At 33.9% G+C, this 13,422-nt stretch overlaps 1 protein-coding gene and 1 pseudogene across 2 annotated transcripts; both read left to right on the plus strand.

The window, feature by feature from the left end:
• Positions 1-3,691: 3,691 nt before the first annotated feature.
• On the plus strand, positions 3,692-5,397 carry LOC147793074 (putative 2-oxoglutarate-dependent dioxygenase AOP1 pseudogene; annotated as a pseudogene). The gene is made up of 3 exons (XR_015420490.1): positions 3,692-4,090; positions 4,720-5,039; positions 5,125-5,397. The product of XR_015420490.1 is annotated as a putative 2-oxoglutarate-dependent dioxygenase AOP1 pseudogene (transcript).
• A 2,621-nt stretch (positions 5,398-8,018) lies between these two features.
• LOC111791538 (disease resistance protein RGA2) lies at positions 8,019-12,602 on the plus strand. The gene is made up of 2 exons (XM_087122792.1): positions 8,019-11,613; positions 12,356-12,602. Exon 1 carries the CDS (start codon positions 8,120-8,122, stop codon positions 11,561-11,563), a length of 3,444 nt encoding a protein of 1,147 aa, XP_086978918.1. The 5' UTR covers positions 8,019-8,119; the 3' UTR covers positions 11,564-11,613; positions 12,356-12,602.
• Positions 12,603-13,422: the final 820 nt, after the last annotated feature.

Genomic DNA, 13,422 nt, shown 5'->3' on the forward strand with positions numbered 1-13,422 from the left:
TACGCACACGTACATTACAAAAAGAAAAATGATTATTATGTTTATCATAATACTATGACGGTCACTATTCCTATCGGATGTCCGGCAAGTGCACTAGAGAATGCTAGTCCAACAAGGAAAGGAGTCTAGGAGGTGTACGAATCGACTAGTGGGTCCATATATATTCGCACATATGAGCCGTGTGTAGAATAGTAAATACATATCCAATGACCCGCTTAGGATAGTCACCTAAGAGAATACAAATTTAAATGATAGGTCTCCTTCATGATTGTATGTATTTACATCTAACCCCAATCATAGGTCACTTACTGAGCATTTCTTAAAAACACTCAAGTCCCATGCTATTTTTTTTTAGGTAAAGCCAAAGCTCTCCTGCACGGTTGACGATGACAACGCAACTTTAAAGACCATGACACATCTATAGAATAATTGTATTTAATTTCGTAGGCTATAGTGTATTTCTATTTATTTTTACTTATGTCTATTTTAATTTTTCCATTTGTTTGTTTTAAAGATACTTTATTGAAATGTAAGTTCATGATAATATTTTATGATTATGTTTCGAACGATTATTTTTGCATAAAACGACAACGTTATGTATACTGTAGCAACTTTAGGTCAATAAAAATCTAGGATCGTTACATTAATATTTTTAACATTTTATAAAAAATTATCTTACTATTAATCTAGGAATGAAGACTGCTACTATATCTTTCAAAAATATGGTTAAACTTCTAAAAGAATTAGAATGGAAATAAGAGGAATTGAAAAAAAGAAAAAAAAAAAAAAAAAAATATATATATATATATATATATATATATATATATATATATATATATATATATATATATATATTTATTTATTTATTTTTTGGTTGTTTAATGGATTATTGGAAGGGATAAAATAATAGCCCAAACCAATATCTTAATGCACAAATTATAGACCACAAATTTTTTAATTTAATTTTAAATATTTTCCTAGAATACTTTACTTTCTTTTGATTAAGACAATATCTCCTTACGATGATATGTAACGAGTCAATATAGACAATATCTACTGACGATGGGCTTGGACGGTTACAAATCATATCAAAGTCAAATACTAGCGCTGTATCAGCAAAGATGATGAGACCACAATGGAGAAATCTCTCCCTAGTAGACATGTTTAAAAATCGTGGAACTGACAACTATAATATCTATCTTTTAATGTGATTATAAATGATATCAGAACCATATACCGGTGGTGTGTCAGCGATGATACTGGTCCCCAGGGAGGAACTTCTTCTTAATAGACGCGTTTTATAACTGTAAGACTGACGATAATACGTAATGGGCCAAAACAAACAATATTGGCTAGTGTGAGCTTGAACTTGGGCTTGAGCTATTGTTCAATCATTAAATTTTTTTTTTTAACTTAGACTTAGTAATGTATATGTTTCTTTCTTTCCTTCTTAGTGGTTGCCTTCAAGATTATGACACAAATTATCAACGTGTTGCTCTTTTTATATACAAATTCAAACGTGTTACCACACATTCAACTATAAATTTAAAATATTATTAAACGCTCCAAAGTTTAAAGGTATTTTTAAAATAAAATATGTTTTAAAATTTTAAACTATTTAAAAATAAATAATAAAAGTAGGAGTGGTTTTGCTCAATTAAAAATATACAAATACGTGAGAATAATAAAAACAAATCATGTGTTTCTTTTCAAAGCATTAAAAAATGGAGTTGGTGAAATATAAATAAATTACTGATGCTGTTTATATAAATATAACTCGATTTTCACTCTCGTATATAATATTATCTTATAGATATGATTAAGGTCAAGAGATCATATTTTAATTCCAAAATTAGTATATAAAAAATACTTTAAAAAAAAAGTTAACAATAAAGTTCTGGAAATAATTCATGAGATTAGGTTACGATTTATGTTATTGCAAATCGTATGTATTGTCCACAATTTACTTATAATAACAGAGCTTGAATAATATGATTTACGTCTAATAACTCCAAGTAATAAAATACATCAATAATTTGGAGGCCAGGTACATTTTTCTTATTTAATTATATTATTTTAATTAAAAAAGAACTCTATGAACCACAGTATAAGGCCAACTAGATAATGTGACAAACTGTTAGCAAATATGGTGTAGAAATCTTATGCGTTAAACTTAGAATAATCACATTTATGTACGGAGTTATAAGTAGGGTTGTCTCGTGGAGATGGGCCCGTGGGACCCACCTAACGGTTTAGGTGGAAAATGGGAAAGGGAGTGGTAGAAAAAAATCTTCATAAGCTTACCCGAGATCATCGAGACAATATAAATATTATTTCAAAATTTATATATTAATGACTCAGATGATTTAATATGTTTCAACCATATTATAAGAATAATTAGATAATTTTGTAGTTAATATTTTCTTTTCAATCAGGAGGTTTTAAAAAATAATAATGAAAAAAAAAAAAACAAACAAGATATAATTATTTTAGAGAAATCTAACTCCACAAATTTAATTTTTATCCCGATTTCATCTCATGAATAAACTTTATATTGTAAAAAATTAAAATTTAAAGGGACCCACATATATATATAGTAATAATAATGTGTATTTTAGTGAAACAACTTCAATAATTAAATTGAAAGAATTGACGTATTACCACACGGTGATATTACTTAATTAATTCATGACTTTGAACCACTCTGTTGCATTTGATCACACTATCATTTAAAGACGAGTAAGTAATTTAGAGAAACTCTTTAGGTGATATTGGCAAAGAACAAATATGTTTTTACAAACTTAAATTGTTAAGCACTTACAAAAATCATTTCAACTACTAAAAACTTGAAGAACTCTTGAAAACCGAAGGATCATGACATTCGAGTCTAATTTCAGGAGTCATGAATCGACTCTGGACAGTTCGAAGGAATTTTTTGCGGAGTGATGAAATACATAGAGATCGAAAATAACACTTTGTCGAAAACACCCTACTAAACTGACATTAACACCGAGAGACGAAAACTAAGGAAGAGAATGAGATTAAACACTTGAATTGTTCGAAAGTTTTAGGTAGGAGAAGTTGAAATGCAAAAGCCCAAGCTCATCGATAGCAGATATTATCATATTTGTGCTTTTCATTTCATACTTTTCGAAGTTTTAAAAATATGTCTATTATTCTTATAAAGAATGTTTCGTTTTCTTCTCCAACCGATATGGGTCTCACAATACACCTCCCTCTGAGGCTCAGGCTCAGGCTCAGCATCCTCGCTGACACTCGTTCCTCTCTCCTATCGATGTGGGATCTCACCTGAAATGTCATTTTTATAACAAAAGCTGCCCCTCCCTACCCAAGGTTATATACTGTAAGCCGTTGTTATTTCTCTCTTGCTTACTTATATAACGTTTCTTTAAAAAATCTCTCTTTCGAAAATCTCTCTCTGCCCTCGTTGTCTAAAACCTTCTCTTAAAATCGAGGCCAAAGGCTCGAGCATACGTCGCTTGGCCGTAGGCGACGCAAGAACGAATTGGCTTAAGCTCATTTGTCGTTGGAAAGTGAGTGCCGCACAATTGCAAGTCCGCTGACATCAAAAGACATTGCGACAAGAATCTTCTTAATTAAAAAAGTAATTATTGTAGAAATAATGAGGTGTATAAAAGGGGACAAAACGAACCATATTTCTCCACACCCTCTCCAACAGAACACAGAGAGCAAAGGAAATTATGGATAGCGAACCCTCTCTAAAGCTTCCCCACATAGATTTCTCCGACCTAGAAGCAGGCAGCCCCAAGTGGGAGTTGGCAAAAGCACTAGTGAAGAACGCACTCCAGGAATTTGGGTGCTTCGAAGCCTCCTTTGACAAAGTGGCCGATGAGGTTAGAAAGGGGCTGTTCGAAGCACTTGAAGAGCTTTTCAACCTCCCTTTGCAAACCAAGCTCAGAAACGTTTCTAAAAAGCCCTTCCATGGCTACGTTGGACAGTACCCAATAGCTCCACTTTTTGAAAGCATGGGCGTGGATGACTCCACCATTCCTGAAAAGGTCCAAAGCTTTGCCAATATCTTTTGGCCTCAAGGAAACCCAACCTTCAGGTTTGTATAAACCATGTCTTTTGAATGGACTCGGTTAAGATTCACCACTCTCCATAATAATATGATATTGTCCACTTAGAGCATAAACTTGTCATAGTTTTGCTTTTGGTTTTCCCAAACAGTCTCATATGGGTAGAAATATAATCCTTACTTATAAACACATGATTATCCCCTTAATTAGCCCGGGTAGGTGTAAGATCCCACATCGGTTGGGGAGGAGAATGAAACACCCTTTTTAAGGGTGTGGAAACTTCTCCCTAGCAGGCGTGATTTAAAGACCTTGAGCTGAAGGCAGGAAGGCAGGAAGGAAAAGCCCAAAATGACAATATCTGCTAGCGGTCTTGAGCTATTACAAATAGTATCAGACCTAGACACCAGACCATGTGGCAGCAAAGAGGCCGAGTCACCAGCCCTGAGGCAATGTGCCAACGAGGATACTAGGCCCCTAAGGGGGTGGATTGTAAGATCCCACATCGGTGGAGGAGGAGAACGAAACACCCTTTGTAAGGGTATGGAAACCTGACGCGTTTTAAAAACCTTGTAGAAAAGCCCGAATAGAAAAATCGAAGGAGGACAATATCTGCTACCATATTGTTTTTATTCTTGTTTAAATTTTGGATTTTTGGCAGCGAAGTTATCAAATCATATTCACAACAATTATCAGAACTAGACCAAATCGTGAGGAGGATGGTTGTAGAGCTTGGGAGTCGAAAAATACATGGAGGAACATTTGGACTCAACAAACTATCTTCTTAGAGTGATGAAATACAAAGGCCCTGAAAGCAATGACACACAGCTTGGCCTTCATTCCCACACCGATAAGAACATCGTAACCATTTTATATCAAAACCATGTTGAGGGTTTGCAGGTTCAGACCAAAGATGGGAAATGGATTAGCTTCCAACCGTCCCCGAACTCCTTCGTTGTCATGATCGGAGATTCCTTCCACGTGAGTAACGATACAATTTTGTTTTTAGTTTTCTGTTCGAGTTAGATCGATACTTGATCGATCGATCGATGGGTCGTTAATGCAGGCTTGGACGAACGGAAGATTGTATTCTCCATATCATAGAGTGGTGATGAGTGGAGAGAAAGCAAGGTACTCAGCTGGGCTATTCTCAATACCAAAAGCAGGGTATATGATAAAGGCACCAAAGGAGCTTGTGGATGAAGAACATCCTTTGCTGTTCAACCCATTTGATCATGTTGAGTTCCTTCAGTTCTACTACACGGAAGCTGGCCAAGGAGCTCATTCTACCCTCAAAACTTTTTGTGGTGCTTCAAATAATTTATCACAAGTTGCTTAACTGATCGTCAATTATTTTCGTCTTTTGGTATTTGGACTAAATATGTGTATTCAGTATCTTATGTTTGATATCTTCAAAAGCTTGGATTTTTGTGCTTTATGCCTTGAATTTTGTCGTTTAAAAATTATTGATGAATAAAATTTTAAAAAAGGAATTTGTTCGTGTAAAGGTATTTAAATTTTTCTTAAGATAGATTTAAACTATATAAACCATGTCTTTTGGTGGCATGCTGCAAATGGTTACACATGATCTTAAGGTTTTCTTTTGGAGATTGGGATGGAGATTCTCAGTGAAAAATTTGTGGGATCTAGTTGTGTAACAACACTAAAAAAAAAATTTACACTCTCCTTTAATCTCCCTATCTCCGCATAATTCTCACAAAAATAAATGAATAATTTCGCGACGTGGAGATTGAAATAGGTGGCGGGAGGGAACGAGAACAGAGAAGGTTTTTCCCTCCTCATTTCACCCTGTGTACAACTCTAATCTTCTTTAGATTTTGCTGCACAAATGCATAGTGCAATACCGACTAATGGAAATGTATTACTTACTTGTAAACTCATGTTAAGACTTTAATTAACCAACGTGCGACTAACTCCCAACAATCTTCTAACACTAACGACACTCTAAGTTCTTTTAACTTACGATTGAAGTTGGGTGTTCAAAAGTTAAAATTAGTTTGGAACTATTCCAAAGACGAGCATACGAATGTCTTGGACAATAAGTGCAAAGGGGTTTTAAAATGCTTACAATCACATTCAAACGTTCAAAAGATACACATATGCGGATAGCTATCCTCTAATACCCTTTTTAACTTGGTCAGCATAAGGCTTTCACATTACTTCAAATTAAAAGCTTTCCCACAATTTGATCAATTTGCTTGTCTCAAGTATTTGGGTCTTCAATCATTACCCAACATTGATTACATTGACAACAATGAATATCCTTCTTCATCAATATTTTTTCTATCCCTTGAGAAATTATGCATCGAAGTCATGCACAATTTAAAAGGATGGTGGAAGAGTGAAACTTTATCGGAAGCTTCTCTAAACAGTACATCATTTCCTATAACAATGTCTTGCCTTTGTGAACTTGTGATCGATGATTGTCCTTATTTGGTTTCAATTCCTTGGCATGCACCTTTGAAGTCACTAAATCCGAGTGCAATTAGTTCACAACTACTTACTGTGGTAATTGAAAGGACCATCAATTATTGTGTTGAACACTTATCTTTTGTTTACCTTAGTAAGATTGATGATCTTGAATTTCTACCAAAAGAGTTATTATATCATTTCAAAATCTTTGGCGTCTTGTAATAGAAGATTGCAAAAGCTTACAAATGTCTTATGCTCTCGTACAACATCCTATGAATGATGTACTATGGAAAGAGTTTCGAAGTCTCCAGTCTTTACGTTTTTGTAGAATTCCCAAGTTGGAGTATTTGCCTGATGGGATGCGACATGTGACAACTCTTCAAGACATTTACATAGGTGCATGCCCAAATTTAATAACTCTACCAAAATGGATAGGTGAACTCACAACACTCTCACCTAATGATCTACCGTTGTCCAAAGCTGAGTTCATTGCTGAAAGGGATTCACAACCTCCGCTCTTTAGAATTATTGAGAATTCGAGATAGCCCAAATTGATTAGAGAGGAAAAAGACGGAGAAGATTGGCAAAATATTTCTCATATTAGACATTTCATAACTTTGAGACATTGAAAAGAAGAAAAAGTTGTTCATCCATAGCGGTAGACATTATCATGTATGCAAAGTCATTCTTTCATTTTATCTTTTATTTTCTTGGAATCTTCTTGGAAGATCAAGTTTAATCCCTTCAACTATCAGGTTCGAATCCTGGCGGAGGAAAACTTGTTTTTTCCCATCCTGAATTGGGCTTTTGGGCTCGGAGAAAGACCAGAGAATCTAATATAGAATTTTTAAGCAACATATATAGAATTTTCTTTTTTTCTTTTTTTTCTTAAAGTGGTTGGCAGAGAATCTAATTCCAAAATTGTTAATTGGAAGTGAATTTTCTTTAATTCTTTTTTTCTTAAAGTGGTTGGCAGAGAATCTAATTCCAAAATTGTTAATTGAAAGTGAATTGAAAAAAATAAATGCTATAGCCACAAAAGTTGGTCCAATATAGGTAGATTGAGTTTTTGACCGGCCAAATTGGTGTAGATTCTGACACCAAATTTCTTCTTAGAGCTCGATGAAAAAGTTCAGAATAAGTTCAGAATAACTTATTAAGTCAAGGATACGATTAGAACTTACAAATAGGTTGTTTACTGACCATATTTATACTCATCATATACTACTTTCATAATCTACGACGGATGAATGTTGATCGAGATAGAAGAGTGTTTGGGAGTTGTGCGGTCATAGAAGAGAAACGTTCTAAAGCGTCAGTTCTATGACACCGTTAGGAGTTGTCGTTTGTATATTTCTGTATCCCACTTCCTAGTCTCCTTTTGTAAGCACTTTAATTTATAAACATTTTTTAAATAAACGTAGAATAATTATCTTTGTTAGGGTCAAAAAGTAATGAAAAATAAAAATGGATTTGAGATTTTGAAGAATACGAATAACTTTGTAAAGGGTTTTGGATTGGTTGAGAGTATTAGAGACATTTATGGGTGCCTCAAGCTGTTACACCTTCAATAAGTATGAGAAGAAGAGGAAGAAGAAATTTCATTGGAACTTGTTGGAACCATTGAAATGGCGGAGTCAATCCTATTCGATGTTGGGACATCCCTTGTAGCTAAATTGGGTTCTCTTGCTATCACAGAGATTCAATTGCTTTGGGGGGTCTATGATGAGCTTGACAAGCTCAAACATACTATTTCAGCCATGAAAGCTGTGCTTCTTGATGCAGAGAAGCAACAATCCAACAGCGATCAAGTGAAGAATTGGATTTCAAGGGTTAAACAGGCTTTCTACGATGTGGATGACTTGATTGACGAGTTAGGTTATGAAACCTTGAGGCGCCAAGTTATGGCCGAAGGTAAAAGATGGACTAAAGAGGTACGTGAAATTTTCTCTATACCTCATCAGATTGCATTCCGATATAAAATGAGTCACAAAATTAAAGACATCAGAGAGAAATTGAAAGATATTGATGATGATAAAAATCAATTCTATTTCTCTGAGCTTATTGTAAATACTCGAGATAATGAGTTGAGGAAGAGTCGAGAGACTTCCTCTTTTATATGTGATGATGAAGTGGTGGGAAGGGATGACGACAAGAAAGCAATTATAGATCTTCTCTTAAATACAAATCCTAATACCAAGGAGAATATTGCTGTGATTGCTATCGTTGGAATGGGAGGATTAGGTAAGACTGCGCTTGCTCAATCTATCTATAATGATGAAAGCACCACAAAACGTTTTGAGATGAAACTGTGGGTGTGTATTTCTGAAGAGTTTGATGTGAAAGTTATTGTTGAAAAGATTATAGAGTCTGTAACAAGAAAGAAACCTGAAAATCTTCAACTGGAATTGTTGCAAAGTAAACTTCGAAAGCATATTGATGGGAAAAAGTTCTTACTCGTCATGGATGATGTGTGGAATGAAGAATACTGGAAATGGGTTGATCTCAGAAGATTATTAACGGGTGGTGCATCAGGTAGTAGAATTTTGATCACAACACGTCATGAACGAGTTGCAAATACTTTTGACGCAACTCCATGTTATACTTTAAGAGGATTGGATGACAAAAATGCTTGGCTATTGTTCAAAAAAATGGCTTTTGGAGGCGAAGGATTAGAAAAAGAACTTGAAAATTCAGATCTAATCGAAATTGGGAAGGAGATTGTGGTAAAGTTAAAAGGCCTTCCTCTTGCAATAAGAACGATAGGACGTCTTTTATATGCCAAGGGACCAGACCATCATCTTTGGTTGGATTTCAAGGAAATGGAGCTTTCTCGAGTTTTGGAGCAAACAAAAGAGACACAATTCTTGCTATCAATATTGGAGCTCAGTTATCGCCATCTCCAAACTAGTTTGAAGCAATGTTTTTTATATTGTGCTTTATTTCCCAAAGATTATAATATTCCAAAGGATGAAGTGATAAAGCAATGGGTGGCGCAAGGTTTCGTTCAATCAAATAATATTGGTGAAGATTATTTCAAAGAATTATTATCAAAGTCATTCTTTCAAGACGTCACGAGAAATGAAATGGGTGACATAATACAGTTTAAGATGCATGACTTGATGCATGAACTTGCTTGTTCAAGAGTAGAAAATGAATATATTTCTACGGATGAGAAAGATAGAGTCATCACTGAAAGTACCCGACACATCAATATTTCCGGTCAGTTTGGTATAAACTTGAAGTCCCTACAATCATTGTTAGCGGCAAAAAATTTAAGAACATTAATTATTGATGCTCCAGGTTTGGAGGGCCAAAATGTCCTTAACCCAATCCCTTCAATGTTTTTGCGATTAAGGACGTTGAGTTTGGATTTGAGCTCTTGTGGTACTTTAAAAGCATTGCCCAAATCTATTGGCAAGTTGAAACATTTAAGATATCTAAAGGTATGTCAATATGAACATCCGTTTCTTCCGAATTCCATAACTAAATTATACAACTTGGAAACACTTATTCTTGATGGGTGTCTGCATTTACAAGAGTTGCCGAGAGATGCAAAAAATTGGATGAAGTTGAGGTATCTAAGCCTTATTAGTAATTGGGAGATAAAGTTCCTCCCAGATTCTATTGCTGAATTGCGCAATTTGGAAACACTTATCCTTCAACATTGTTCCCGGTTAAGAGAATTGCCGAAAGATATTAAAAAATGTGTCAACCTTAAGCATCTTGATTTACATGGTTGCAATGCTTTGACTCATCTTCCAAAAGGACTAGGTGAACTCACTAGACTTCAAACAATGAATTTGTTTGTACTAAAGAAAGATATTGGTTGTGATTTGAGCGAGTTGAATAGACTGAACAACTTGAAGGGCTCGTTAACTGTTAAAGGTTTGGAAGTTTGTACAACTGATGATTTGGAAAAGAGTTCTTTTAACTTGGGATTGAAGTTGGGTGTTCAAAAGTTAAAGTTAATTTGGACCTATTCCGAGGATCAACATATGAATAATGTCTTGGACAACGAGTGCAAAGAGGTTTTGAAATGCTTACAACCACATTCAAACGTTCGAAAAATACACATATGCGGATATCGAGAAGTCAGACTGTGTGATTGGCTATCCTCTAATACTCTTTTTAACTTGGTCAGCATAAAGCTTTCAGATTGCTTCAAATTGCAAGCTCTCCCACAATTTGATCAATTTCCTTTTCTCAAGCATTTGGGTCTTAAATCATTACCCAATATTGATTACATCGACAACAATGAATATCATTCTTCATCAATGTTATTTCCATCCCTTGAGAAATTAAGCATCGTAGACATGCACAATTTAAAAGGATGGTGGAAGAGTGAAAATTCATCCGAAGCTTCGCCAAACATTGCATCATTTCCTATAACAATGTCTTGCCTTTATGAACTTGAGATCGATGGTTGTCCTCATTTGGTTTCAATTCCTTGGCAAGCACCTCTGAAGTCACTGCATTTGAGTGCAATTAGTTCACAACTACTTAATGTGGTAATTGAAAGGACGGTCAATTATTGTGTTGAAGAGTTTTCTTCTACTCATACTAAAGTGTCTTATTTTCACCTTAGTAAGATTGATGATCTTGATTTTCTGCCAAAAGAGTTATTCTATCATTTCACAAATCTCGAGGTTCTTGAAATAGAAGATTGCCAAAGCTTAAACATGTCTTCTGCCTTTGCACAACATCCTAGTAATGATGTACTATGGAAAGAGTTTCGAAATCTCTACCTTTTATGCATTTCAGGAATTCCCAAGTTGGATTGTTTGCCTAATGGGATTCAACATGTGACGACTCTTGGAGACCTTCGCATAAGCTCATGTCCAAATTTAATAACCCTACCAGAATGGATACGTGACCTCACATCACTCTCCCAACTATCCATTTACAACTGTCCAAACCTTAGTTCATTGCCGGAAGAGATTCACCACCTCAAATCTTTACAATTTTTGAGAATTTGGGGTAGCCCCAAAATGGTAGAGAGGTGCGAGGAAGAAAAAGGAGAAGATTGGCCAAAAATTTCTCGTATTCCTTACGCAGACATTAGACTTTGAAATTGAAGATAAGAAAAACTTGTTCGTCCATCATCTATAGGCATCATCAGGTATGCAAGTTCAGCTTTCTCTTATTATTTTTTATATTTCTTTATAAAATTAATTATTATTATTATAGAAGCCTCCATGGGAAAGAGCTTTTACTGTTTGGTTCACTACTGATTCATAGACAACCCACTTTCATATAATATACTTGATATGTTACGTGCATGATATGATATGATATGATGTATTGAAGGACAAATGTGCATGATGTGACATAATACGATGTATGATAGGAATGATACAATGTAAACATATTACCGTGATATATGTTTTAAAGGTTATATTATAAAATGATATGATAGGTAGGAAAATGGAAGGAGTTGATTTAAATGAATTAATAAATGAAAAATGTTGGGACCTCATGCATTGGAAAATTTCCCTATCTACGATTGGTACGCACGCATACATTACGAAAAGGAAAATGATTATTATGTTTATCATAATACTATGACGGTCACTATTTCTATCGGATGTTCAACAAGAGCACGAGAGAATGCTAGTCCAACAAGGAAAGGGGCCTAAGAGGTGTACTAACCGATTAGTAGGTCCATATTTGTAAATATGAGCCATGTGTAGAATAGTTAATACATATTCAATTACCTGCTTAGGATAGTCACCTAAGAGAATACAAATTTAAACCATAGGTCTCATTCATGATGGTATGTATTTGCATCTAACTTCAATACTGAATCATTTATTGAACATTTCTTAAAAATACTCAAGTCACGTGCTATTTTATTTTTCCAGGTAAAACCAAAGCTCTCCTGCACGGTTGACGATGACAACGCAACTTTAAAGACCATGACACATGTATAAGATAATTGTATTTAATTTCGCAAACTATAGTATATTTCTATTTTATTTTTACTTATGTCTATTTTAATTTTTCCATTGGTTTGTTTTAAAGACATTTTATTAAACATGTAAGTCTATAACAATATTTTATAAGTATGTTTCTAACGATTATTTTCGTATAAAATGGTTACTTTATGTATACAGTAGCAACTCTAGGTCAAAAAAATCTAAGATCGTTACATTAATATTTTTAATCTTTTATAAATAAATAAATAAATATATATGATTGAATGAATTATTGCAAACAATGATGGGAAGGGATAAATTATTATTTATTTTTTAAAATATAAAAAATTTATTTTATCAACCAACGATTATTATTATTATCTTTTTTTTTTCTAATAGCCCAAACCAATATCTTAATGCACAAATCATGGACCACAAATTTTTTAATTTAATTTTAAATATTTTTCTAGAATACTTTACTTTCTTTTCATTAAAGGAAAAAAATATTTTAACTTCCAATAATATGTTTAAACCTTAAAAAAATAATTAAAAAATTACAAGGTAGTATATTGACAAAAATTATTACTCGATTTAAAAATTGCATTAATAATTAAAACCCTTTATTTTTCATATTTTTTTAATAAAAAAATCCTCTTATTAGTGTAATCAATATTTTAAGGTTTTGAAGTTTGAAAATAATCAATTTAAAAGCTATTCATGTCCATTTATTTTTTCTTAATTTACACCAATTTTCTCGATCACCAAAATTAACTGAAGACTTCTAGTTAAAAACTATAACATGTCAGTGATAGTAGATATCGTCGTCAGCCTTATGATTTTAAGGTTGTAGAACCTCTCCTTAGTAGACGTATTTTAAAATTGTAAGGCTGACATTGATTCGTAACGAGCCAATACGGACAATATCTACTACCGATGAGCTTGAGCTGTTACAAATCATATCAAAGTCAAATATTAGCGCTGTATCAACAAAGATGATGGGACCACAATAGAGA

The sequence above is a fragment of the Cucurbita pepo genome, chromosome 3 (genome assembly GCF_057944985.1).
Source record: "Cucurbita pepo subsp. pepo isolate OVF chromosome 3, ASM5794498v1, whole genome shotgun sequence".
NCBI lineage: Eukaryota > Viridiplantae > Streptophyta > Magnoliopsida > Cucurbitales > Cucurbitaceae > Cucurbita > Cucurbita pepo.

What these genes read in the sequence shown, in the direction of transcription:
- LOC111791538 (XM_087122792.1), top strand. Translation starts at nt 8,120, where the DNA reads ATGGCGGAGTCAATCCTATTCGATGTTGGGACATCCCTTGTAGCTAAA.